Source organism: Podarcis liolepis (genome assembly GCF_965112155.1).
Source record: "Podarcis liolepis genome assembly, chromosome: 1".
NCBI lineage: Eukaryota > Metazoa > Chordata > Lepidosauria > Squamata > Lacertidae > Podarcis > Podarcis liolepis.
In genome coordinates this window covers 85,815,782-85,843,592 of record NC_139554.1, presented here as the reverse complement: position 1 = coordinate 85,843,592, position 27,811 = coordinate 85,815,782, and the positions used below count along the sequence as shown (strand labels likewise).

Sequence of the window (27,811 nt, the reverse complement as noted above, 5' to 3'; positions counted from 1 at the left end):
CCCTCCCCGTCGGAACCCAGGGAGCCGGGCACGCGAGCCAGGCGGGGACACCCCAAGGCAAACACAACACGGGGCGGTGGAGATGGGGGTAAATTGGCGGGGGGGGGCATTAAGGGATCAGCAGGGGAAGCAGCTTTGAGGAGCTGAGGGCACCCGCCCCCAACTCTCTGTCCTCTTTATTTTTTTGTAATCCCAGCCAGGGATATGAGAGCGGGTTGGGCACCCGTTTTAACTCCCCCAGCCAGAACTGGCGCCAATTGTGGCAGCCTGTGACTGTGGTGGGGTGGAGAATGGCATTTGCAGACCGATCCTGCACTTGGTGGGGGCTTTTGTCCGGCGACCGAACTGACACTAACAGAAGTGGGCTTTACTCGCAAGTAAGCGTGTGCCTCGGCCCGCAGCCTTTTGGCCCCTCTTCGTGGCGCACGTGGAGTTGGGACTGGGCGCCAGGCGGGAGGGGGAGAAGGGGCGGCCCTCTTTGCCGTGGCGCATGCCTCCCCCGATGACAGCAGGTGAGCAAGGCGCGGGGGTGGGTCGGGCTCCTGCCCCCCCTCCCCGTCGGCGGGCCCTGGTAGTGGCAGGCAGGCAGGTTCCGCGGGGAGGAGGCGAAGGAAAGAGGGAGAGGGAGGGCCGGCCACGGGTTGGGTGCGGTCCTGGCGGTCCCCGATCCCGGATCTCTTCAATTTCCCCTCTCTGTCGCTCACTCGTGCGCCGCGAGCAGAGGCAGCGGCAGCGAGAGCAGCAGCTCCAGCGGCGGCGCTGACCGCTAGAGCGCGGCGGCGATTTAACCGCGGCAGCCAAAACAAACGGGGCCCGCGCTATTTATTGGCGGCGGCCGGAGCGGGCCGGCTCAGAGCGGCCCATCAGCGCACCTGCCCCGCTCGCCGCATGGACGCTGCCGCTGCTCGCTGTCCGGGGCTGCCCGGCTGCTGCCGCCGCCGCCACCACCGCCGCTGCTGCTGCAGTTCCTCCTGCTGCTGAGCGCCCGCTGGTCGTCGTCGGAGCCATGAAGGCGGCGCGGCTCCTGCTCCTGCTGAGCGGCTGCGCTCTGCTCTTGCTAGCGCCGCCGGTGCGCGGCTGCGGGCCGGGCCGAGTGGTAGGCAGCCGCCGCCGCCCGCCCAGGAAGCTCATCCCGCTCGCCTACAAGCAGTTCAGCCCCAATGTGCCCGAGAAGACGCTGGGCGCCAGCGGCAGGTACGAAGGCAAGATCGCCCGCAACTCCGAGCGCTTCAAGGAGCTCACGCCCAACTACAACCCGGACATCATTTTCAAGGACGAGGAGAACACGGGCGCCGATCGCCTCATGACCCAGGTAGGCACCAACCCCAGCCCCTGCTCCAGCCGCGGCGCTGCGCTGCGCCCTGTCTCTCGCCTTCGTTCGCTTTCGCTGCCTGCCTTCTCCACTCGAGTCTACCTGAGCGGCACGCTAGAACCCGAACCCACGTGCCCCCTGCCGTGGCTAAGCTAAACACCGCGCCGCGCTCCGCGCTCCACTGAGCTGCTCTGTGCCAAGTGGCCGGCGAGCCCTTCGGAAAAAGGGAAGGAATCCTCCGCCGCTCGTCTTCCCTTCTCCGGGGCACCTGCTCACTCCGTGTGGGCTCTGGCCACCTGTTTGCTGCCACCTCCATATCCAGTCCTGTGGCTTTCGCCAGCTTTCGAGGAAAGCAAAGCGTAGCTAAGGGCTCCATGACCGTGGAAGCATGGAGAGATTACCGGGACCTTTGGAATGGCTTTTTGGAAGTCAGCTCCGGGTTCCGATCACTTTCCTGCTCCCCTATCCAGACCTGGAAAGTTATTAGACTCTCATTGCCGGTGGAAACCCTGATGAAAGTTTAGGGGCGATGATGCATAATCAATGCCAGATCCTTTTATCAGCTTGGCATCGGTAGCAGTAGCACGGGAAAAATCACCCTTCTTTAGGTGTTGTGAGGGCGGATGCGTTCCACGACAACTTCTTGTTATTATTGATTATATATATTGGTTGCGTTTTTCGGGGGGGGGGATGAACTCAAAGCAACTTTAAAAAACAAAATAGATATAAAACAAGAATAAAAACATAAAATAACATGCATAGATGAGCAAATCCAACTCCACCCCACCCCACTTAAAAACATGTTCAGGAAATTAAACTCCCAAGGCCTGGGTGAATAAACATGATTTTTACCTGGTGCCCAAAACAGCTAGTCAAGATGTCAGGTTTGCCTCCCTCAGGCTCCCTGGGAAAAACATTCCACAATCAAGGAGCCACCACTGTGAATGCCCGTTCTTGTGTCATTACCCTTTGCATTTCCCTTGGAGAGGATACACAAAGGATTGCCACAAATGAAGTTCTATGTGCGCATGGTCCCAATCCGGCAGAGGCGCCCAGGACTTTGAAGGGTTGGTAGGATGGTGATGGGGAGAAATTGAGGTGTTTGGGGATTGATTGCCTGCCTGCTTAGTTTCACAGACAGCATTAAATCCTTTCATTTCTCTCCCTCCCTCTCTCATCCCTGCTCTCAATTTCTTTCAATAAATGAGATGTCTCATCAGGCACCAGCATAAACTGAAATATGGAAACACATATTGTAATGTGGAGGAAAATGATAGTTGAAGTGCATTAAGAATCATTATTATTATGAACTTTATTCTTCCCCACATCCTTTTCCATAGAGGTGATCACCACAGCACAGATTTGCAATATATTTCATATTCTTATTATAGACTGAACAATTCTGTGAGATAGTCTAGGCTGAAAAGTACAGTGCAAGCAAGGTTACCCAGTGGAGCTTTGCGGCTGAGAGGATTTCATACAGGGATCTGTTCATGTATGGTTGGGGGACCATAATTCCCATTATCCCTAGCCATTGGTCATGCAGACTGGGACTGCTGTATGTTGGAGTCCAACAACATCTGGAGAGCCAGTGGATCCCGATTTCTGATCTAGGTCCAGCTCTATAGCCACTGTCCAATTATAGCTTGTTTGCATAGAGAGTAGGTTGTGATAGCAAGGCACCCGCCTGTTAGCAAAAACAACCTGTCTGGGGGGGGCAATACTTTGATACCTACCTCCAGTGGTTGTACATATTTGGCCTTACAAGGCAGCAAGGGTGGGCATATATGCCCCCTGACCTGCTGTTTGCCCTCCCCATCACTGCAGAAACCATTTCCCTAGCATCTAATTCAAGCAGCACATTCCCTCTTGGAAACTATTCTGGCTTCTCTCCAATGCCCCTTTACTATGGTTTCTCCCCTAATGTTACTATGAAAAGACTGGGTTTACCAAGAATTCTGTTTTGGCTCATTCTTCACAAAGGGGACCTGGCACCTATTCAAGTTGACTGATGATTGTAGCCCCACAGTTCAATTCTATGTTGCTTTGCCCAAAAGTAAATTCCACTGTGTTCAATGGGATTTGCATCCTAGAAAGTGTGTTAAGGGCTGCAGCTTTAGTGTGGAAAGATAAAGGTAAAGGGACCCCTGTCTGTTAGGTCCAGTCGCACGCAGATGACTCTGGGGTTGCATCGCTCATCTTGCCATAACTACATCCCACTAAGTTCAGTACAGCTTGCTCCCATGTAAGTATGCATAGGATTCCACCCAAAGTGTGATAGGTAGAGAAGCAGTACCCAGTACTGGCACTTGAGCAAGTGGTTAGGCATGGATATGTGCTTTGTGGGTACAATCAATCCCAGAAATTGGAGTATTTTATTTAATTATTTATTTAAATTAAATTATTTAAATAAATAAAAAGAACAATCAATGTATCTTTAATTGTGACCTAATTCGATCTACTCTGCAGCAGGCAGACGCCACCATGTCCCAAACTTTTTTTAAAAAAAGATCAGTGTTGAGTGGTCTACTTAAAAAAGAAAGAACATAATTCTTGTATTCTACAAATGTGATCTAAGTTGCATACTGTGCTCAAGCTCCCTTCACATAACTTGTAGTGTGAAGGGCAGGATATAAATATTTAAATATGTAAACAAACAAACAAACAAACGTAAGAAATGCCTTGCTGGCTTTGACCAAAGTCCATCTTGTCCAACATCCTTTGTAAGAATCCTTGCAGCCAGCACGTGCTGGGTGGATCACCAGAAACTGGTGCATCAGTGTCAACAGGGGCAGGATTTGGGGGCAGAAGTCTGGGGCCCCACTTGGGAGAATAAGCAGGATAGCTCCAAATATGTTGGAGTTGATTTATCACATTCTGAAGCAAGTGAAACAATGCACATTACCATCTAATGAGTGGATGGGCTGTTAGGCTGTTAAGTCCAATTACCTGTGCCATTGCACTGGTTAATCATGATCAGCCTTCTGTCCACTCCTGGCTTAGATGAAAACATCAAAGGTGTTGGTTGGCAGCTGTTAGCTCCAACAGTCAAAAGTTTTAACATTCATTTTCAGAGGCTGCTGCCCACTTTGCATATCAAATGATGGAGATTAACAAGGGATAGTGAAAGCTCTGAGGACATGCTCTGCTTGTGAACCACCTAGGAATATTGTGCTGGTTTGGTCATGTCAGAAAACAGAATCCCTGGCTAGAGGGTAGTGGGTTATTTATTATGCTCTTCAGATGCTATTGACACTCAGTTAAGTCCTACAATATAAGAAAAATGCAGTTCAATATCAGATGACATGGCAGAGCAGTCTTCGTCAGCCTGGTACCCTCCAGATATTTTGGACTGCAACTCTCCTCAAACCCAGCCAGCATAACATGATGGGAGTCATAGTCTGAAAAATCTGCAGGGCATCACATTGGCAATTACTGTGACACAGGGGTGCCAACTTGAATAAAATATTGTGGGGCCCAGGTAAGCCCGCCCCACATAATCAGTCACGTGACACACTGCACACACACCATTTGAATGGGAATGCTTATAAACTTTGTGCGGGCCCAGCCCCCTCAAATATTTTATTGTGGCAGCTGAAGCCCCTACAGCCCCTAGGAGTTGGCTCCTATGCTGTTATAGCCATAGAGCAGGAGGGATTCATGTATGCCATGCCAGAAAAGCCTATGGGACTAGGGATAAGCATACATAGGAAGCTGCCTTACATCAAATCAGACCATTGGTGCATCTAGCTCAGTATTGTTCACACCAGCTGGCAGTGGCTCTCCAGATTTTCAAATGGGAGAGGCTCACTCCTACTTGGAGATGCTGGGGGTTTAATCTGGGACCTTCTGAATGCAAAGCAGATACTCCACCACTGAGCTAGAGCTGTAAAACATGCCTAGCAGGCTCAGCATGTCACATGCAGCTACAGCAAAAGCTGAAACCAGACTCTTTTAGTCCCCGGCCAGTCTCTGACTATGGGAAGGGAAAATCCTTTTCCAAGCTAAATATGGGGATCCATTACTGACATGGGGACAAATAGAAGAAGATGCATGGAATAGAAGAGTATGGTTCCCCTTTATCACATACATAGTCGAACAAGACAACAACAAGAATCCACTGACAGCATACAAATCAATATGGCTAACCTGACCCAAAAATCCACCCCCTCACACACACAAACAAATTTCACTACAGCCAACCAAAGACAACTAACCACACCCTAGGCTACCCCCAACCTCTCTCACTACCAAAGAAATATTACAAGTGAATAGAAAGAGAACCCACACAAGTGATGCTGACACAAAATCCCACACATACACTACATGGAAGAATAGAAGCATCCCCACCCCACCCCATGCACCATGCCCACCCTTCCCCTCTTTCCACCTCTTTTCTTCCCAACCTAATACTGCATGCAACACTAATGTCTCACAGCAAATTAAACTGATTCATAGAAAACACAATTTGAAAAAAGACACAATGCACGTATTTTTGAAAACTAAGAATTTATTAATTAACATTATTTAAAAATAAAAAATATGGAGATCCATTTTAGTCTTTGGAGTCCAATCTGAAATGTGTTTACTTGGAAATAAGTTTCAGTAACTTCAGTGGGATTACTTTCCTTGAAAGTGCCAGTAGAATTAATGCGCAAGTGATACCTGTTCAGAAACATCACACCCTTCCCTTCCCAAGAGCCTCCGCTTCACTTATAAGTCCTAGGGTAAAAAAGTTTGTTATAATGTGCTTACCCAAGAATCACGTAACATAATGTGGAGCAGGATCCTGAGTATGCTAACTCAGATGGAGATTGGAATGACATTATTGCACAGGAAGCATGGTTTTTCCAATCCTATGTTTACCATGTGAAGGGGAAGGAGGTTTTGCAGGGGAGAATTAGTAGGCAGGAGGGAGGTGTTTAGCTTTACCTCATTGCCTACCCACTGCTTTACCTCTGGCTAACGTCTGCGGGGAATTGACCTGGGGGAAGTAGTTGTGGGGAAAATTGGTAGGCTGATCCTTATGTTTGGGACGTTTTGAAAAGGATGCCCTAGCTTTCCAGTTAACATAACTGGGATAGAATCTGTCTTGGGGGATTGTTATAGCAAGGTGATCCTGCTTATTAAGTTGGAAGCAAAGAATCTGACTGTCTATAGGCAGCCCAGAGTTCACTAGGCCACCTTCTAAGCATACTGTAACATCAAAGCTAATTATTAAAAAGCAAACTATTCAGAGTCTAATCTTTGTTTTAAAAACCATCCGGATTCTCCATTTAGCCTGTTTTGAGGAGATGGTGGCCCCAAATAGGGTTATATACTAAATCTAGAATAGGAAGGACTGGGGAAAACAATCTGCCTTCTGTCCCCAGCTCTGGGAGCGTTTTCACATTGGACCCTTAAAAAAAGCCCTGTAGTGTTTGTTTGTTTGTTTGTTTGTTTGTTTGTTTGTTTGTGTGCATGTATGGATGTCCATTTTAGCCAAGTGGAAGTTTTATGTTACAGATGTGGTAAATGAAAAACAAACAAACTCCTAACATTTAAAGCAGGGGTGCGGAACCTATGCCTCCTGCAGATGTTGTTTAGACCAGCAACATTTGGAGGGCCACATTTGGAGGGCCTTGATTAAAGCCTTGGTTTTGACAATAGTCTGAGATAACCAGTGCTTAGTGGGAAGAAAGGTTGGGAGGGAGGCCTGTGAGGTGAATTGCTAGGGTCCAGCTACTTTTGGCCAGCTATTCTTTTTTGTGGTGGGGTAGGGAAGAAGTACAACAGACTGGTTGTAGTAGATTAGACCTCTGGAGTGACAGGGGATGTCAGAAAGATCTGACTGACTGAATGTTTTAGAACTGCCTCTTGGAGTATAGACCCAATGAGATGTGGCTACTGCTCTGTACAGAGCCCTGTGATCTGAAAGACTGGGGAAATAGGGAGGGGGGTGCTCCTAACACCTCCCTAAATGACATAGTTACAAGAACCTGTAGGTTTCGGTTCTGACACCAAGATGCTGAATGGGGCTTATTTTTCCCCTCCCCCATGCCTCAGTTTCCCCTGCTGGCCAGGGTTGCTGGAAGGATATTTGAGCAAGGTGAGTGCTGAGCATTGTGAAGATGTTGACACAAGCATGACTGAGATGCTTACACAGGGGACTATTCCCTCTTGTAAATTCCACAAGTCTTGCCCGTTGGAGCAGGAACCTGGGATGGTGATAGTTGGGGGATGGGTACTGTGGAGCCGGAAGTTATGTAGGACTCTTTCGGTATCACCAGAGAAATGCCTGTGGGCTCTAGGAATGCAGATAAAGAGCTATTTCCCCCTCCTGGTCTGCCACCCTGCCTGCCACCAGTCAGGGTTATGGTGCAGGTGAGTCTCCTAAAGCCTCTGGGATGCAGCTGGAGGTCTGCTGGGTCAGTGCTCTCACCCACCCTAGGGGCATGGGGGTGGGGGCTGTCACTGGTTAAAATACAGAGAGTGTGACAGAGTAGGCAAAACCAAAGAGGTTCACTGGTGTTGCACATGGCAGCTTGACTAGGCATAGGGATGGATTATCTGGCTGAACAATCATAACATAAAATCATGCATTGCCTCTATTAACAGGGCTTGGGATCTATGCGGCTTTCAACAAGGGCTCCGCATTCAAGAGACTCTGCTAGAAGTATCACTTAGCATGTTATAGTTCAGGGAAGAACCACCTTTGGCCCGTCAGAAGATGGATTCCATCTCCCATCAGTCCCAGGCAGCATGGTCAGTGGTTAGGGATGAGGGAACCTGAAATCCAATGATGTTTGTGCATGTTTACAGCAACAAGCTAACCTGATAATACTTGGACTTTTGCCAGCATCCCCACCTTCTCTCCAGAGCAGGCAGGCATGCTGAAGGCATAGCTTCTGAGGCATGATGCGAGGTTCAAAATGTATCACCTGAGCATGAGGGGTGCTCTTGTTCAGCCCCTCCTTTCCTCTCCACCCCCACCCCCATTGCTGGTTTCTTATTGCTCTTGACTTGAGTTTCATCAAGTCCAAGGGTCTGCATATCCCTGGGCAACAGGATCCCGCCCACATGTCCTTATCACTCCATCTTTCTCAAGAATGTCAGTCTCTGTTTGCTTCTGGTGCCTGAGCTCAGAGGTGGAGATAAGGCCCAGGAATAGTTGCCTCACCTCTTCTCCACCCATCACCGCCCCCCAGCCCCAGCTTCCTTCTCCTTGCTCTCTGAACCAAACCTCCCTGACCATGATTTGCAGGGAGCTTAAGTTAGGCCAGGCCAACATCCTCTGGGCTCCTCCAGATTGGAGTGTGCGTGCATGCATGCATGGGCGGAGGTAGGGAGGTTTGTGGGTGTATTCTGCAACATGTGATTGATGCAATAATATTGCATTAGTGGTGGATATATACTGAACTGTTCACACATCATTCTGCTTTATTAGATGTTCTGTGATGCTCCCTCAATATGATTGCATTATTGCCATCTGGGCGGGGTACTGTTGCACAGTAGCACAAGAAAAGCAGGCAGAAAAAGAAGAAGAAGCCACCAAACCCAGAACACCAATGGTATAGAAAGTTATAGAATTCCATCAAAAGGTTACAGGATATGGATTGGCTGGAAACAAAGTAGTACGTCCACCCCAAAACCTTTGCAAGTGCATACATTATTGAAAGTGGGACAACAGCCCCACTACCATCATTAGCACAAAGCATCATGAATGCTTATGAACAGGCTACTGGTATTCGTTTGTGAGCTGCTGGTGGTCTTTCCCCCTCTCAAACTGATAGGGGAAAGAGTACTAGTTCTAGGGTCTAGTGCTCAGCTCCAGCCATCGTTCTCTGACTCTACCAAGACAATTGATTTTCCAAGCACCTCAAGCAACTGTCCCTCCTGGAGGTGGCTTTCATGGTCCCCATGATGCCTATTCACTGCTCAGTGCTCCTGCAGGAATAAGTGCCATTCTTTGCTTTCCAGACCAAAAGTTGCCAGCAACTTAGTGGAGCTGGTATCAATTTGTACAACAGTGGATACTTTTCTGAGCAGCACAGAAATATGCAGGCTGGGTAAATTCCCCCTGTCTATCCAAGGCCTGTTAGCAGAGCCCTGGTCCTCTCCAAGAAGTTGAGCTGCAGAAACTTCCAGCTCTGCCTACTTAATACTGTGGGTTGTATTTAACCTTTATTTAGCACAAGCAATGTGTACAGTGCTGTATAAAACAGAAACAATGTAGTTCCTGCCCTTGCTTGCCACGTGCCATTTCTTTACCTTGCCATTAAGGCTTATTTGCTAATTTTTAAAACCAAACTCTTCCTCCAAGGATCTCAAAGTGGTATATGTAGTTCTCTCCCTCATCCCTGTTATCCTCACAATAACCCTGAGAAGTAGGTTAGACTGAGAGATAATGACTAGTCATCCAGTGAGTTTCATTACTGAATGGGGATTTGAACCCCAGGTATTCCTTGTTTTCTAGGCTCTATACCACACTAACACTTACCAGCCCTTCTCTAAAGTGTACTGTAGATCTGTCCACTATAATATAAATCAGAGAAGGCTAACCTGCAGCAGCTGGACTGTGAACCCCATTGGGATTGTTGGCTGGAGCTAATAGATGTTAGAATCCAACAATGTTTGCAAGGCCACAGGTTAGCCACTCCTGTAGGTTACATTTTCTGGACAAGGAGCAAATGGACAGTGCTGGTATTGCCAAATGATTAGTAAATATAGTTCCTATCCCCACCTTTCACCATGGACAACTTCTTCATAGCATCACTGACTGCATGCCCTGGAATGTGGCTTCCATTCTAAGGGTGTGGAGAGGGAACCCTGGAGAATATTTGTGGCTGAATATATGTGGGTATAGTGTTGGAAGCAGGGCTTGCTGAATTTTGTCCTTTTACTGATGAATTGGACTCAGTAACTGAGGCAAGAAATGAGGAGAACCTCATCCCTTTCATATGTGAGCATGTACCGCTCCATGTGCTGTTTACTGAGCATTCAGCCTGATTTGTTTGCAGAGAAATTAGACAACATTAATGAGGCTGAATGATGTTGCATCAAAGCAAGTGTTATCTCACACCCTCCAGTGCATTTCTGTAACTTCCCTTATTGCAAAAAGTGCAGTCTTTGGAGAAAATGGCTTGTTACACAAGAGCTGCCAATCAGGTATAATTGTGCTGCCTGAATTTGTCAATATGTGGTTGAATCCCACCAGAAAATAGCAGCAGTCTGAAAATGTGCCCTGTATTTATATTTACAATTTATGATTATCCCCTTGGATGGTGGGAAGGGCAGACGTGTTATGTGCTTCACCAAATATCTAGCACCTTGTTAACAAAATCCCACTTTTTTACTGCTCAACATGTAGCCCCCATGCTGTTAGCCTTGGGATAATTGATTGGGCACTGAGGCTTACATAGCTACTATAGTTTGATCCTTTCCTCTTCTGCTGCTTTCTCCAAACCCTTCATTGTAGCTCAAATTGCACCATGGTACAGCAGCCTCAGCACCTAATGTTGGGGATTCTTTCTGAGAGTATCTGTTCCTATATCTGGGCATCAGAGGTGTTTCTTTAGAACTTGCCTTGTGGTCAATGAATTAAAGCACCTGCCTTGTGCCAATTGGCTTTCTTGTTGCAGCTCTATGCTGACACCTTCTGGCTACAGCTGGAATTAGCATATATGTGAATCAGTTCTGAATTTATTCCCATTGCAGAAGAATATGTACCTTGTGATTCCCTATGTAATTCTCCCATTGCTCTGGGTAAATGATATAGCCTGGAAGAGTATGAATGTGAGATGAAGGTGATGGGTACAATGGCTATTCCCTGTGCAGCTGACTGTGAGGAATAACAAACAAAGTCTTGTCTGAAGGCTGTATTAAGAGGAGTTATTTTGATGAGAGGAACAGCCCATGTATTTGGATTCACTAACTCAGGAGTTAGCATTTTAACATGGTGTTCTGGGGCCCTGACATTTCTAGAGCTAGTCCTTATTCTTGGTCTGCAATTTAACATTTGTTTTAAACTGGTTTTAATATTGTACTTTATTTTTTAAAAAAGCATTGCTGTACTCCACCCAGGAACCATATAGTGAAGGGTGGGTAAGAAATTGAATAAAATAAAATAAATAATAATAATCTCACAAAACCTGATGCAGCCAGTTTCACCCAAGGGACTCATCAGCTTGTTTGTTTCTACAGTATGCAAAGTTAGGATGATTTGGAGTGGTTTGTTAACTGTTGTTAGAAGGAAAAGTGAGCCAGAGATGGGGATGGGAACCCAACTATGTAACCCCAAACTATGTAACCCTCACCTTTCCTATGGTATTTTAAGGAAATAAATAAATCTCTCTAATATATAAAACACTGTTTGTTGCCTTCTGTAGCACCTTATCTCTTGAGGTCCAGAACAAACAGTGGTGTGTGTGGTTGTAGAAACTGGGATAGCCCTTTGTGCCTGCCCTGTTTTACTAGGGACAAAGGCCAGCCCTGGCCATATATGACCTTTCCTCTGAATGCAGGGGCGGTTTTTTTGCCTCACCCTTGTGCTGCTGCTGCATTGCTCTTTGCCCTCTTCTCAAGGCTGAGTGAAACGTGACCTAAGGAGTGGGAGGGTCAGGCCTTTCATCCTTGCAGATAGTTGGCCACATTCCAAGGTCACACATGGAAGGGCTTTGCTGTCTTTTTGCAGTTTGGGATGATTCTCCCCTCTTTTTCCACACACAAAACCACACATTCCAATGTGGGGCTGCTTCTCTGTTGTGATGTCCCAGGATTTCATGAAATACAGTGGTACCTCGGGTTAAGAACTTAATTCGTTCTGGAGGTCTGTTCTTAACCTGAAACTGTTCTTAACCTGAAGCACCACTTTAGCTAATGGGGCCTCCTCCTCCTGCTGCTGCTGCGCTGCATGATTTCTGTTCTCATCCTGAAGCAAAGTTCTTAACCCAAGGTAATATTTCTGGGTTAGTGGAGTCTGTAACCTGAAGCGTATGTAATTCAAGATACCACTGTATGTGTGAATATTGGAGCATGAGTGAAGTGGTGTTTTAGGACATTCTGACTCTGAACCTAGCACACGCACACACCCTCTTTAGATAGAAATGTGTTTTACTTCATTTTATTTCAGTTGTGGGAAACCAGCACTGCTGTATTCAGGATGGGGGGACTTCTGCTTGTTCTGATGAAAGGGGCACTGGACCTCTGCCTCAAAGTCCTGCCCTGACAGCACCAATGTACACGTGATCACCTGGGTCATTACCAATCAATTGGCATCCTGCAAGAAACTCAGTTTGGCTGCTCTCAGAATGGCCTGTGCAGGTATCCCAGGGTTAATGTAAGCTTTTAGGTCTGTGCAGGACTTTAGTCACAAGTGACATATTTCGTGACTCATTTACTTGTAAGCCAAATCAGCGAGGTTCAGGAATAGGGCATGGAGGGAAAATAGGACAGTAAAGCAATGAATTTAATATTGTTCGGTATGGACAGAAGCAAAAGAGCATGACATGCCCATGTGGTGTGTATATCTATATATTAATAATGAGTTCCTGATACCTAGAAAAAACTTCTAGGTTCCTGATACCTAGAAAAAACTTCTGGGGATGCTACAAAAATAATTGAGGTCTATCTACAAATCCTGCAACTCTGTGCACATGCATACAACATCTCTCTAACTTTGTCAAACGTTCTCTTACACATTTTAAAAAGTGGTGTGGGTGAACCCATATTACTTGTGCAGGAACAAGGGCTGAGCTGAGAAACTAGGCCCCTCCAGATAACCTGTTTCTTGAACTTTCACCCTGACTTGCTTTACACAGAGATTAGACTACAGTATGACCAGTCTTTAATGAGCTTTCATTCTGATTTGTTTACAGGGCAGTTAAATGGCAATCATCTCCCATCTTGTACCCATCCTGATCTACTTTGGAGTGTTTACACATCTTCTTGTTAGTCATTAGTTTATCCCACACTTTTCAATGCATTCTCCAATCATTTTCCAAACTGCAGAAAGTCTTTTTTTAAGGAGGATTTGTTGTGCACTGGAGACTTTTAATCCACATTAACTGCACACACCTAAAGTCCCAGTATGTGCTTGAATCCCTCCTGCAAAATCCTGACAATCTAGAGGGACCATTATGTCTCTATGTAAGGGAGAGGTACCACCTTTTCTGGAGGATTGAAGGGGCCCAACACAACGTCTTTACGTCACATCTTTATGACATGATGTCTTTATGTCCTGATGGCACACACACAATGTCATGCTACATCAGGACATCACACGTGGGGCCCTCTGAACATTGAAGGGGTCTGGACCCCTAAGAAAGAGATTGTGGGGCCCACAGTGCCTTGGCCCCCAGGAGCCAGTGCCCTTGATGTAAGGTAGTTTTTATTATTATCCCCAATTAGCTTCTGAACCAATCAAAGTGCTGATTTTGATCTATAAAGCCTTACACAGCTCAGGACCTCAATACCTAAGGACAGCCTCTTCTCTATGTCCTCACTCCCTGAGAGGTTCAGAGGGTGGCAACACAAGAATGAGTCTTTTTTCTGTGGCGGCCCCCAATCTGTGGAATGCTCTCCCCAGAGAGCCTTGCCTGGCACCGTCATTGTATGGCCTTTGTCCATTAAATAATCTGTGGTCTGTTAAAGCTGGGGGAGTGGCTGTTATTATGATTATTTTATTATTATGCTGTCTATTATTGTGCTTTTTATTAGGTTTTTTATTGTTATGCTCTATAAAATGTGTTCTTAATGTTGTACAGCACCCTAGGATCTTTTGATAAAGGGTTGTATATAAAATTATTATTATTATTAAAATTAGAGAGGGGTTTAACAAGAATGTAGAATATATTTTGAAAAGCAAAGTGACTTTAGCATCTAGTAGTGGACTGAATTTCTACCATGTCAGGATGTTATCACATCATTTGGCTGCATGTGTGTTGACCCAGGTGTGGCTCTTTGTTGCCCAGATGGCAAATGTTCTGGACTGTGGCTAAGCAATGGTGGGGAATTTAATCTAGGCTACACATTTACACATTGCAAAACAAAACAAAACAAAACAAAAACAGATTTCAGTATACCTGAAGGAGCGTCTCCACCCCCATCATCCAGCCCAGACACTAAGGTCCTCCTCCAAGGGTCTTCTAGTCATTCCCTCACTGCAAGAAGTGAAATTACAGGGAACCAGGCAGAAGGCCTTATCAGTAGTGGTGCCCTCCCTGTGGAATGCCCTTCCTTCAGATGTTCAGGAGATTAAGAACTACATAACGTTTAGAAGACATCTGAAGGCAGCCCTGTATCGGGAAGTTTTTAATGTTTGATGTTTTATATATTCTGTAAGCCACCCAGAGTGGCTGGGGAAACCCAGCCAGATGGGTGGCGTATAGATAATAAAAGTATTATTATTATTATTATTATTATTATTATTATTATTATTATTTACTACTAGTACTGCTATTACTATTATTACAGTGTTACTATTGCTGTTCTCTGCCACCCTTTCAAGGAAAGGATTGTCCTTTGTCAAGAACGACACATGGCCACCCCAATCTAATCCAAGTTTTGTACTTCCAGGTAATGCTCTCCTCTGTGTGTAGGTGCATGATGCTAATCTATTTCTATTCTGTCACTTTTCACCCACTTCCCATAGCGCTGCAAGGATCGCCTAAACTCTCTGGCCATCTCGGTAATGAACCAGTGGCCAGGGGTAAAGCTGCGTGTGACGGAGGGCTGGGATGAAGATGGGCACCACTCAGAGGAATCACTGCACTATGAAGGCCGTGCTGTTGACATCACCACCTCTGACCGTGACCGCAACAAGTATGGGATGCTGGCACGTTTAGCTGTTGAGGCTGGCTTCGACTGGGTCTACTATGAATCTAAGGCTCACATTCACTGCTCTGTCAAATCTGGTAAGGACCAGTTTTGAGATGGGATTGAGGGAGATTGGCAGGAATGGGGGAGGTAGTGGGAAAGTATCTGTGAATCATGAATAAGGGAGATAGGCACAATTGAAGAAAGGTTTGGGGTAATGAAAGGTGGAGTGGGTAAGTTATAAGGTTGAAGAGCACATTTTTGCTTGTATGGGTCACCGTGGGATAACAGTAGCAATGCTGTACTCCATTCTTACTGTTCATCAGAACTGGGGAACCTGTGGACCTACCAGTATTGTTGAACTCAAACTCCCTCCAGCCACAACCAGCATGGCCAATGATCAGGAATAATGGGGGTTGTAGTCCAGCAATAGCTGGTGAACCACAGATATTCTCCCATCCCTGCATGCAATTAAATACCTTATGTTAATGTTAGCTAATCTTGGTTTGGCTTAGTTCCCCTGAGTGTCTCCCTCACTGGGCTAGGACCAAGCACACCTGCTCTAAGATCTGGTTGTTAAAGCCACAGGAAATATTTCCCTGCAAATACTCTCCCAGTTGAACACCTGGCTAATATTTTTCATCTGAGCTGCACATCCTCTCATCCAGGAAAAAAAATGTAGATTTCTACAAGCGGTGGGCAGCAACGGGTTTGGTCCAGCCCTAGGTATATTAAGGACAGTAGGGGCCTGAGTTGTTTGTTGGGATTAGGTGCTGAGGTTCTCCCCCTGTTGGCCAGAGTACCACACTTTGACTGTGGCATCTTGTTCCTATCCTTTGACCATTAGCATGAGCTGCTGGTGTTCCGGCCCTTTCCAGACCCACAGGGTCTCTGGTTGATGGGAAGGAAGTGCCTTTGCCCTGCCTTGAGCTTATACTGCCTGACCCAACAGCCGAGTCTCCACCTACCTGACTGCAGCACACCAGGAGAGATCAGCGCTGGAGAAAGAGACTGGCTCAGCCAGAGTGGAGCACAACCTTCTCCCCTCTGGCACCAATATGGACTGTGCCACTTTATACTCTCCAGGAAGTAACTGTGCCAGCCAAGTGGCTAAGAAACAAGCACTTTTTGTCCCTTTGGACTTTGGGTCCCCAAAGCCTTGATATCTACAAAGCTGCAAGTTAGGTCTAAGTGCGGTGGATATAAAAAATTATGCATAAATCTTCAAATGGTTGCACTGGGTACTGTGGCCTGCTACCTCCAAGCTGGGCACCTTGACTGTGGAGCTCTACAGACTGTCCATTTCCTCTGAGCTCCACTAGCAGGAGTAGGAAAACACTTTTCATTTGTCTTTAGATGCTGCCACATTCCTGGGATGCTGTGTCTGCTTCTGGGTGCCCATGCTTCCAAAAGGATGTTGCAACCGTACAAAGTGCCAAAGACTGGGAAACTCTCTTGATAGTAAATGACTAGAGGAGCAGCACAATCTTGCAGGGAAAGCACTGTTTGCTGGGGGGTTGGCAACAGCTTTGATGGAGACTGGGTGGGGCAAAAAGGATGAATGTGAGCCAACACTGAAGAGTTTATCCTGGGTGCAGGTTTTATTACAGGTGGAGACAAGCACTTGAGTACAGGCTATTCTGGAAGGGAGGCATTGCTTCAGTATTTCAGGCTGATGGATGGTGGGTAGGGCAAATGTATAGTGCCAGGGTGGCTAACCTGTGGCCTGCCAGGTTTTTGGACTCCAGCACTCATCAGCCCCAGCCAGCAAGACCAATAATGAGCGTTGATGGGAGTTGTAGTTCAGCTGCATCTGGGGGGCTTTGGGTTGGTCACTCCTGATGCAGTGGAACATACTCAGTACAGAAGGAATGTCCTGGCCTGTGTAAGATGAAGTGTGAGAGAAGCAAACACTGGTTTAATGGAGGACTTTTAAGTGTCTGGAAATGGTGTGTATTCAGGGCAGCTGGCCTGCCATAAGTACCTTAATAAATGGCCTTTATTTTTGTACCATTTGTGTGGCCTGGTCTGTCTGTCCTCTGCCCTCCCCCAATCTCTTCATCCACTTGGCTTCTGTAAGTCTTATCTCCTTTTTAAAAAATGAGCCATACTAACTTTTTATATTTGAACTTGCCCTTTTCCTGGAGAGTTGGGCTGAAACCAAACTAACAACAACTACCACTACAATTCCTCCAGGTTGCACACTAGCTTGGCCATAGCCACTGAACCTGATCCCATAGCAAAAAAACACACAAAACCCTCTTTTAGAACAGGCTTGGTGTATTTTTACCTAGAAGGCTTAAAATGATAATTTTTAAAATGAACATACATCCTACACTGGCTCAAATGTTCGTTTGATTTCTGTTCCATGGATGAATGCCAATTAACTGAACATTCACAAAAATGTCTCCTGTAAAGCACTTATCAGACTCTGGAAGGGGATTCTTTCATTGCACCTCTATGTATCTTCATTGTTTGGACTTGGCACAGAGATGGCACAGTCTTGCTCATGGTACCAGGAGCACCTTCTTGACTGTATCATCCATGTAGCAAGCAGGTCATAAGAACAGAGGAAGCTGCCTTTTTCAATGTCAGACCACTGAGTATTATCTAAACTAACTGGCAGCAGCTCTTCAGGGTTTCAGACAGGAGTATTTTCCAGTTCTACCTGGAAATGCTGGAGATTGAACCTGGGACCTAAGCATGTGCTCTTTCACTGCGCTGTGACCCTTCCCAAACAATGAAGATACACTGTGTATTGATTTTTACTGTTTCAGTTGACATATGGTATGCTCAAAAGGGCACCCTTGGTCACTTGGTCATGACTATATCATCTGTGAGGCAAGACTGAACAATGGAGATATGCAGATGCATGACTATGGCATGGCATCTGCTAAATTCTCCATTTTTAAGTGTCTTCTTTCCACATGGTGACAATTTTTAGCATTTCATATAGACATTGCAATTGGTTTCAAATGAATTGTATGAGTACGGCAGACCATTTTTATTATTTACTTATTGCACACATGGGACTAAGAGAGAGAAAGAACGAAAGGGAGAACATGCCTATAGCAGCTCACTCTCTGAGTTGCTCTGCAGTACCAGCTCCATTGTTCTCTACATACCAACATCTGTTTGCATGTGGCTAAATCTGACCATCAGTAGCAGCAGATGTTGCACAACACTGAGATTATCTCACAAGTCAGTTGCATGCCAGATCCAAAGGTGAGCTTGGGGCTGTGATGGCTGCTCCCTGTAGACAGGGACCCCCATTCTTACAAATGGTGAAGTGAATAGGAGAAAGAAAGGCACTGCCCTCTTGGCCCTCTTCTGCAAGGCTGTGGATGGCTGTTTGTTCATTTTAGAATCAGTGCTTTTTTTAAGGGAAAAAAAAAGGTGCCAGTGCTCACCATGAAGTTGTTACAGTAAGCGCTACACTTTTAACAGGGGTGGATGGGGGCTACTGATACTGCATACCCTTGAGTGCTCCCTGAAAAAATAACTGTTTAGAATCCATTACTGAAAAACAACCAACTGAGAATTGGAGGAAAAGAGTACTGTTTTTGTTAAGTGCAAGGGAGTTAGACATGAAAAGTGCCTAGAGAGAGCGGGACATATTCTCTGCTACCTTGGGGAGGCTCTCCTTTTATCTTAGGGATCTGAAGAACTAGCTAGAGGGAAGTCAATGCTGCATAAATCACACATGATACAATATGCTTTACATTGCCATCATCGCACTGTTGTAGGGAGGTCCTGCTAGCAGGTAATAATAATAATAATAGTAATAATAATGATAATGATAATAATGATAATAATAATAATAATAATAATAATAATAATAATAATAATAATAATAAATTTATACCCTGCCCATCTGGCTGAGTTTCCCCAGCCACTCTGGGCAGCTTCCAATCGAGTGTTAAAAACAATACAGCATTAAATATTAAAAACTTCCCTAAACAGGGCTGCCTTCAGATGTCTTTTAAAGATAAGATAGCTGCTTATTTCCTTCACATCTGAAGGGAGGGTGTTCCACAGGGCAGGCGCCACTACCGAGAAGGCCCTCTGTCTGGTTCACTGTAACCTCACTTCTCGCAATGAGGGAACCGCCAGAAGGCCCTCAGCGCTGGATCTCAGTGTCCAGACTGAACGATGAGGGTGGAGACGCTCCTTCAGGACCGAGGCCGTATTATTTATTATTATTATTTTTTGTTTTCCATGGGATACTGTGAGAGCAGGATGCTGAATTAGATGGGCCCTTGGCCTCATCCAGCAGGGCTATTGTTAAGTTTTAAAGAAATTTAAATCAGTACTATTTAGAAACTATGTGCGCTTTACCAGCTTTCTGATTGTTTGCTGGGTTATGTAAGCTTCAGAAGCCATAGCTCCCTTCTTGAAAAGTAAGTACAGTGGTACTTCACAAGACGAATGCCTCGCAAGACGAAAAACGCGCAAGACGAGTTTTCCGTTTTTTGAGTCTTTCCGCAAGACGAATTTCCCTATGCGCTTGCTTCGCAAGACGAAACGTCTTGCGATTTCTTGCAAGTTTGTTTCCTTTTTCTTAAAGCCGCTAAGATGTTAATAGCCGCTAAGCCGTTAATAGCCGCTAAGCCGCTAATAGCCGTGCTTCGCAAGACGAAAAAACCGCAAGACGAAGAGACTCGCGGAACGGATTAATTTTGTCTTGCGAGGCACCACTGTATTTCTTCTTATTGTGGTCCTTGTTTCTCAGGCTACTTGCTGAGCAGATCTATTCTGATGCTCTTAATTGGCTGTTGAGCCCACCCATTTTTAGAGGGTGGCTTTTCCTACCCTTTCACTGAAGGCTGATGGCTAAAGAATGGACTCTTGCTTTACATGTCATTAATTTCCCACCTTTTCTACTTCCAAGCAGAAGCCAAATCGTAAATACAGATCTTAACCAAAGAAGCACTACAAGTAGACTGAGGCAGATTTACTGAAGGGCAGTAAAACTGTATTTGCCAAACCTATAAAGCAGTTAGAGAATCATAGAATCACAGAATCTTAAGAGCTGGAAGGGACCCCAAGGGTCATCAAGTCCAAACCCCTGAAATGCAGCAGCTAAAGCATCCATGGCAGATGACCATCCAACCTCTGTTAAAAACCTCCATGGAAGGAGAGTCCCACCACCTCTTTTGGGAGTCTGTTCCACTGCTGAACAGCTCTTACTGTCAGAAAGTTTTTCCGAATGTTTAGTCAGAATCGCCTTTCTTGCAACTTGAAGCTATTGGTTCGAGTCCTACCCTCCAGAGCAGGAGAAAACAAGCATGCTCTCTTTTCCATGTGACAGCCCTTAAGATATTTGAAGATGGCTATCATATCTCCTTTCAGTCTCCTCTTTTCCAGGCTAAACATACCCAACTCCTTCAAGCGCTCCTCATAAGGCTTAGTTTCAAGACCCTCGATCATCTTGGTTGCCCTTCTCTGCACATGTTCCAGCTTGTCAACATCCTTCTTAAATTGTGGTGCCCAGAATTGGACACAGTTTCCAAGTGTGTGCACTTGGAATTACAGTCAGTGCAAGCCAGTTTTGAGTGTCTGCATTTGCAAGTGGAGAGCAAATTATTGCTTCAAACACAGTGAGCAGGGAGGTAAGGCAGAATAGAGTGGTACTATTACTTTCCTTGATCTGGACACTATACTTCTGTTGATACAGCCTAGAATAGTATTAGCTTTTTTGCTGATGCATCATACTGTTGACTCATGTTAAGCTTGTGGTCCACCAAGACCCATAGATGCTTTTCACATGTACTGCTAGTAAGCCAGATGACCCCCATCCTATATTTGTGCATCTGGTTCTTCCTGCCTAAGTGCAGAACCATACATTTGTCCCTATTGAAATTCATTTTGTTAGCTTGCACCCAGTTCTCCAATCTGTTATGGTCATTTTTAATTCTGATTCTGTCTTCTGCGCCATTAGCTACCCCTCTCAGTTTGGTGTGATATGCAAATGATGAGCATCCCCTCAATTCGTTCAATCAAGTCGTTTATAAAGATGTTGAACAACAATGGGCCTGGGACAGAACCCTGCGGCACCCCACTTGTCACATTTTTCCAGGATGACAAGGAACTATTAATGAGTACTCTTTGAGTTTGGTCAGTCAACCAGCTACAAATCCACCTAAGAGTTATCTCTTTCAACCCACATTTTACCAGTTTCCTCGCAAGAATATCTTGGGGGACATTGTCAAAAGCCTTAATGAAATCAAAATACACTATGTCCATAGCATTTCCCTGATCCACCAAGTTTGTAATTACATCAAAAAAAGAAATCAGATTGGTCTGGCACGACTTATTTTTGAGAAAACAATGCTGGGTCTTAGTAATCACAGCATCCTTTTCTAAATGCTCTCAGATCGACTGTTGAATTATCTGTTCTAGGACCTTCCCTGGTATCGATGTCAAGCTCACTGGTCGGTACTTGCCTGGCTATTCCTTTCCCCACTTTTTGAAGATGGGGATAATATTTGCTGGCCTCCAGTCTGTAGAGACCTCACCTGTTCTTCAAGAAATCTCAAAGATAATAGACAAAGGCTCTGAAATTACATCCACAAGCTCCTTTAGTACCCTTGGTTGCAGTTCATCAGGCCCTGGAAATTTTAATTCATTTAAAGTAGCTAGGTATTCCCTTACTACCTCTTTTCATATATTGGGCTGCAGCTCCCTCCTTACATCATTTATTCTGTTATCACCGGGTTGGGCATCACTTTCCTTTTGAGTAAAGACAGAGGCAAAGTAGGTGTTGAGTAGTTCCACCTTTTCTCTGTCACCCAATAGCATTTCTCTGTGTTCCCCACACAGAGGACCCAACACTTGCTTGTTATTCCTCTTACTTTGGACATAGCCGAATAAACCTTTTAGTATTTTTAACCTCTCTTGCAAGCCTGAGCTCATTCTGAGCTTTAGCCAGCCTGACTTTCCATTTGCAACTGTTGGCTACTTATGTATACTCCTTTGTGATTTCCCCTTTCTTCCATTTCTTATACATGCCATTCTTAACTCTCAGTTCATCTGTAAGCTCCTTATGCAGCCACACTGGTTTCCTTAGATGCCTCCCACTTTTCATTCTTGTTCGTATTGTCTGCATTTGGGCCTCCAGTATTTCTCCTTTTAAAAACTTCCATCCTTCTTGGACTCCCTTCTCACCAAATATTTATGACCACATGATCACACCCAGTAGCTCCTTCAGCTTTTCAAAATTGGCCTTCTTAAAGTCCAGAGTGTGTGTCTGACTACACTCAGTTTTCCCTTGCCTCTGTATCTTCCAACCCAGGAGAACATGATCACTTCCTCTCAGGTATAACAAAGATAGTCTTTGCTATCTTTGTTATACAGTGCAAAAGATCAGTGGTAGAATATTTGTTGTTGATGTTTGAGAGTGTGCATTATTCATTTATTCATTCAAACTATAATTGGAAGGAGGAAACAGAAATAGGGGTTGCCTGCTAGCACCCTTACCACACAATTCCCAGCATATTTGAGGAAGACATGACCGTTAACCAATGTTTTTTATTTAGCTGGTGTAAATTAGTTGTGTAGATATACTCAATAAGACCATTGGATCCTAGGTGTTGGTTAATCAAGATCAGCCTTTCCCAACCTGTAGCTCTCCAGATGTTGATTGACTACAACTTCTATCATCCCTGATCATTGGCCATGCTGGCTGGTGCTGATGGGTGTTGCAGTCCAAAACCTCTGGAGGGCAATCAGATGGGAAAGGCTATTTCAGATGAATGATTAATGTGCTGTTGTGCATGTGACACCATATATCAGGCCCCCCATCCTCTCTATCTGGTAGTAGAAACTCTCCTCAGCACACCCCTTTCTCAATCCTGCCCCTACTGCCCCTGCATTGCACTCCTCCTTGAGTGTTCCTGAATGGTTGAAATGTGTCATTGAACTCCAATTAAACTTCTGCCCTGGATGGAGGGTGGGAAGGGGTATGTGTAAAAGCTAACCTATATAAAGGTGAAATTTCCATTCATTGTCTTTGGCCCCACTCACCACTGGCATGTGCCCCCCCCCCAAGGGTTTCTTAGAAAGGAATGTGGTCCTTGGACTGCAAAGTTTCCCAACTCCCCTGCTAGATGAATTAATCAGTAGTCTATATGAACTGTACTCTCCACCAACCTACAAAACAGAGGCCACTTGATTCCAGTTGAAAGACCTCCATAACAAAACTTACCCTCATCACAACCACCCATAGCCCATCTAAATCTTACCAAATTTCATTTATGTTTACTTCTTTGCACCTTAATCAAATCTCCCTCCCTCTAGTAACTGGGTTGGTCTCTCTATTTGTTTCTCCCTCTCCCTCTCTTTGTCTAGAGCATTCAGCAGCGGCAAAGACAGGAGGCTGTTTCCCAGCCCAGGCACTGGCAACTCTAGAAAGCGGGACCAAGATTCCAGTGTGGGCACTGAGGCCTGGGCAGCGGGTCCAAGCCATGGATGAGCAAGGCCGTCCCATATACAGTGAATTCCTGGCATTTCTGGACAAGGCATCATCGGCACGGACTGCTTTCCACGTCATTGAGACGCGGGATCCACCCCGCCGCCTTGCCCTCACTGCAGCACACCTCCTTTTTGTGGGGGAGAATGCCACTGCACCCATGAAGGCTATTTTTGCCAGCCTGGTACACCCAGGCCAATATGTGCTGGTGACAGATGGGAGTGAGCTAAGACCAGCCAGGGTAGCAGCAGCCTCAGTGCAGATGGATATTGGGGCCTATGCCCCCCTCACTCGCCATGGGACGGTGGTGGTGGATGGAGTGGTAGCATCTTGTTTTGCTTTGGTGCAGGAGCAGCACCTGGCCCAGCTGGCTTTTTGGCCCCTTCGACTCTTTCGCAGCCTGGCAGGGGGTGAGCAGACTCAACCAGAAGGCGTTCATTGGTACCCTGCACTTCTCTATCGCCTAGGCCGAATGCTCCTGGCTTCGAACAGCTTCCACCCATTGGCCACAGCACAGTTTGAGAGATGAGACGACGTCATCAGGTGCCCCTTAAAGAGGGAAAAACCAGGTGTCACCTCCTGTGGTTATAGGGAGGGACTGCATGGTAGCCAGAATCCTGAATGTGGGGGAAAGGTGAGGCCACTGGCTCCCTATACCCTTTCCCAGGCATAAGGGCCAAAGAGAGGTTTTGACCTCTATCTCTGAGTTGCCCCCTTTTTGGCAGGTTACAGAAGGGGATGCCCAATGACAGGGTTGTATGCTGCTATTTTAGTTCAGGAGCCTCTGATAGAGGGGGAGTTAACCAGGTGGATGCGGGTAGTGAGTGGAGGCCTGGAAGCCTGGGGTGAATGAATGAGGGGAAGGAAATCCTGCATCTCAATATGCAGACTGGGGAAGTAGGAGGGGGTGGGCTGCTACAAGAAGGTATCTAGAAGGGCTGAGTATGGGAGGCCTGCAGGACACTTTCTCTCGGCAGACATCCATGTGGTGCTCCTCCTAGCACTGTGGCAGGCAAAGTAGCTGTAAGGAAGACGTATGGGACTCTTCCGTTGCTCTTTCCAGCTGCCAGTCAACTGGGCTTGTGAGCAGTGAGTGGGACAAGAGGTAGTGCACCAGCCCTGAAATGGAGAGGTGGGCACCAGTTATGATGAGGGAAGAGACAGTAGAAAGTGAAGGTTGTTTATAAAATCACACCGTCTTCTCTGGATCAGGTGAATTTAAGCCTGAAATACTTATAATGCGTCATTTCATTCTCAGATTCAGTAAAGAATCACTCCACCTATAATCAGTAGTGGACACTGGCAGCTTGCACCTGACCTCCAGTTGGTTGCATTGCGGCTACTTCCCAGGAAGTAGCTCAGGGGCAAGGCAGTGGTGAGGTTGAGCCAGACAAATTTGTGTTTCTCCCAGTGCATTTGCATCAGTGTTGTCACTTCACCCCTCTACCTCACAGTAACCAGTAGATCCGACTGATGGGAGGTCAGGTGAACACCGCCACCCCACCATGCCATCTGCTACTACCAATAACCATGCACTGAAAGAACAGGGGTTTGTATAGGGGAGAGAAATGTGCCTTATCAATGTGCTTTAAGTATGGAATGCTCATCAAAAGGAGGCTAAAACAGTTTAACTAAGGATGTTAACCCATGTTAAGTAATCTTGAAAGGAAATCACCTAAAGGGTAGGTTGGACATTTACACAATCCCCCCACCCCCGAGGGAATGCATCATCAAAACCATTGATTTGCATATACTAATTTATATGTAGTTGCAAATTTAGAAATAATGACTTGTTATTTAAATAGAAACACACATCTCTTCATAGCAGGGAAGACAGTGACCTAGTGAGTGTTGTGTGCTGTTTCCAGGTGATAACTGTAGATGGGCAACTTCAAGCCTCCCCACTCCCCTACTGCTCTCCTTTCTTAGGATTCTTTCTTTTTAATCCAGATTCATAGTAGGCAGCCCTTGAAATAAAGGACTGTCCTTTGCCACCCCTCCAAACAGAAGGTTGTCCTCTGCAAAGTAGGACATATTGACTGTCCTGCTGGAGAGCAGGACTTGGAATACTTAGTTTCTGTTAGAGCAAACTGGGACATGGGGAGGAGAAATGGAGGGGCAGGAGAGATGGATTCCTTTTGTAAAACCATCCTTTGCTTCCTGAAAGTACTGGAGAAGGATATATATTATTGGGTTGTAATTACTGAGTAGATAATCTTCCTCCATTATCACATCACTCTAACAGGTCAGTCAACCCGGCAGAGGTTCTGATGCCTGTGCTTATGTGAGGGAAGAAATGCACTGTTTACTACATGCTCAATTTTAGCTGTTCTGTCCTGGATATTCTCAGAAATAACATGGTATCTCAGGATGGTGGAACTACTTGTTCCTATGAGACCACACTTATGCAGCATCGTGGGGGTAACATTTGCGGGAGAGAATCAGTTTGATTGTTTGTTTTTTGGCGGGGCGTTGTGTAACAATTTCCCAACCAACCAATTCTCTGATGCAATCCCTTCCCTGGCCTTTTTAAAAAAAGCTCAGCCACATTTCAAGAAAGGAAAGAAACCCAGATTTTTTTTTTGGGGGGGGGATGATGACGACAGAGATTACCTGGGAGAGCACTGTAGGTAGGGGGAGTGTTAAACACTCCCATCTACTGATTCATCCTTGTACACATGCATGCACACAACAATCAAATTCCCTTGGTAAACATGGGTTTGGGAAGATGCATTTGCCAAGGAGATGCACAGGTCCATTCTTGGAGCCTCTTCATGTGTCAGAAATTTTGTTCCAAGGAAATAAATTTTGTGTAGGAAAAATACATATCATGCACACAACAGTGTCTGATGAGCACTCACACTAGTTTTCCGCATGTGCACATGTGTTGTAAAATGTGGCTTTGTGCTGTGTGTACATGCAGAACAGTAGATCCACATGCTCACCCCAGGTGGCAGTGTACACAAGGCTTACAAATAGCTGCTTGTGCAATTGTGCAATTGTGTGTAATAACAACTTTCAGGTGATTTGGCAGTTAAGTCTTCTAATGAGTTCATTTATTCTCTCCCCCGCCCCCCGCCCCCGTCTCCCTGGGACCATCCATGTGCCAAAGATGACTAATAGATTTTTTTTGTGGGCAAATTGGTTATATTTTTCTCAGGCTATTAATTTTTGAAAATTTAGTTGTAAAGCTGTTGTATACAATCTTTTCCGGCAAGCAAGTAATATCCATTCTGAAAATAGTCACATGTGAAGCAGCCCTTAGATGGGTTCCAGATGCCCTAATTTCATTCATCTCCTTAAAGAAATCCTGTAGCAGTTTGTGCACTAGTCAGAACCAGAATCTGCTCCTTCTCCACGCTCTTACTTCTTCCTTGTCTGGTACCAGTTAAGTCATCAAGACAACAAGGAATAAGCATGTCCCTTGCTAGCAACGTAGCTCAGAAGGCCCCCACAGTCCCAATATTGTGACTGGGGTGGTAGCATCTGGGGAGGCATCATCTCCTACCCCATGACATTTATTTATTTGCTTGCATTTGCAGGGTGCTCAAACAGATTTCCCTGGTGAGGAAACCCTTTTGCTGAATGACACCAAATGGGGTGGGATGGGACATTTTTTTTCTAAGGATAAAAGTATTTAAGAATTATTTCAGAAGTGATACTTTAATGGGACCATTGGGAATTGCAAAGCTTTTTGTCTCTTCACTGGATGTAGATTTCCTAAACAGGCAAGAAGTCTAATAAATCTCTTGACCCACACTTGGTGTCTGTGTCTTTTCTCTCTGAGTCAAAAGACCACACACACACACAAACACAGATATACATAGGTCTGGCTCCCAGCATACAATCTCTACTTTAACAGACATTATGGAATGATCAGGAGAATTCGAGTGTTCTGAAGGAAAAGTATGTTATTTCTTAACACAGAGGTTGCCAACCTTTTTGTGAGTATGTTTGCAAACCAGAGAAACTGTCACCACCTCCGCAAGCCAGCACACCCTGCAACACCCTACAGGCGACACTAGAATGCTTCTTTCAAGCCTTATTTCAATAGAGGGAGGGGAACCTGTGGGAACCTGAGAAGCCTATGTGGGCACTCATGCCACATTGGTGACACCTCTCTTAAAAAAACTAGGATGCTAACAGCTGTACCCCATCCATTGCTTCTAGGATGCCTGGGATCTCTGCCGCACACATCAAATGGAACTGGTGCAGCACTTTGTGCATGTGCACTT

At 45.7% G+C, this 27,811-nt stretch overlaps 1 protein-coding gene and 1 long non-coding RNA gene across 4 annotated transcripts in view; one reads left to right on the top strand and one right to left on the bottom strand.

The window, feature by feature from the left end:
• LOC310708186 overlaps positions 1–27,811 on the bottom strand; it is a 98,484-nt gene that overhangs the window by 64,050 nt on the left and 6,623 nt on the right. The gene's annotated exons all lie outside the window — the stretch shown is intronic.
• Positions 95–27,335, top strand: IHH (Indian hedgehog signaling molecule). 2 transcript variants are annotated; one of them, XM_083504380.1, is made up of 3 exons: positions 95–1,312; positions 14,943–15,204; positions 23,456–27,335. In XM_083504380.1, exons 1-3 carry the CDS (start codon positions 1,007–1,009, stop codon positions 24,103–24,105), a joined length of 1,218 nt encoding a protein of 405 aa, XP_083360506.1. In that variant the 5' UTR covers positions 95–1,006; the 3' UTR covers positions 24,106–27,335. The 2 variants fall into 2 exon arrangements, with proteins under 2 accessions (XP_083360506.1, XP_083360507.1); XM_083504381.1 differs by lacking the exon at positions 95–1,312 and adding an exon at positions 12,898–13,667.

Bases quoted from the DNA above. Each gene is read 5' to 3' on its own strand.
- IHH (XM_083504380.1), top strand. From the start codon at position 1,007: ATGAAGGCGGCGCGGCTCCTGCTCCTGCTGAGCGGCTGCGCTCTGCTC. The intron at 1,313-14,942 runs GTAGGCACCAAC...CACTTCCCATAG, and splicing joins CCGATCGCCTCATGACCCAG to CGCTGCAAGGATCGCCTAAA. The intron at 15,205-23,455 runs GTAAGGACCAGT...CTCTTTGTCTAG, and splicing joins TCACTGCTCTGTCAAATCTG to AGCATTCAGCAGCGGCAAAG.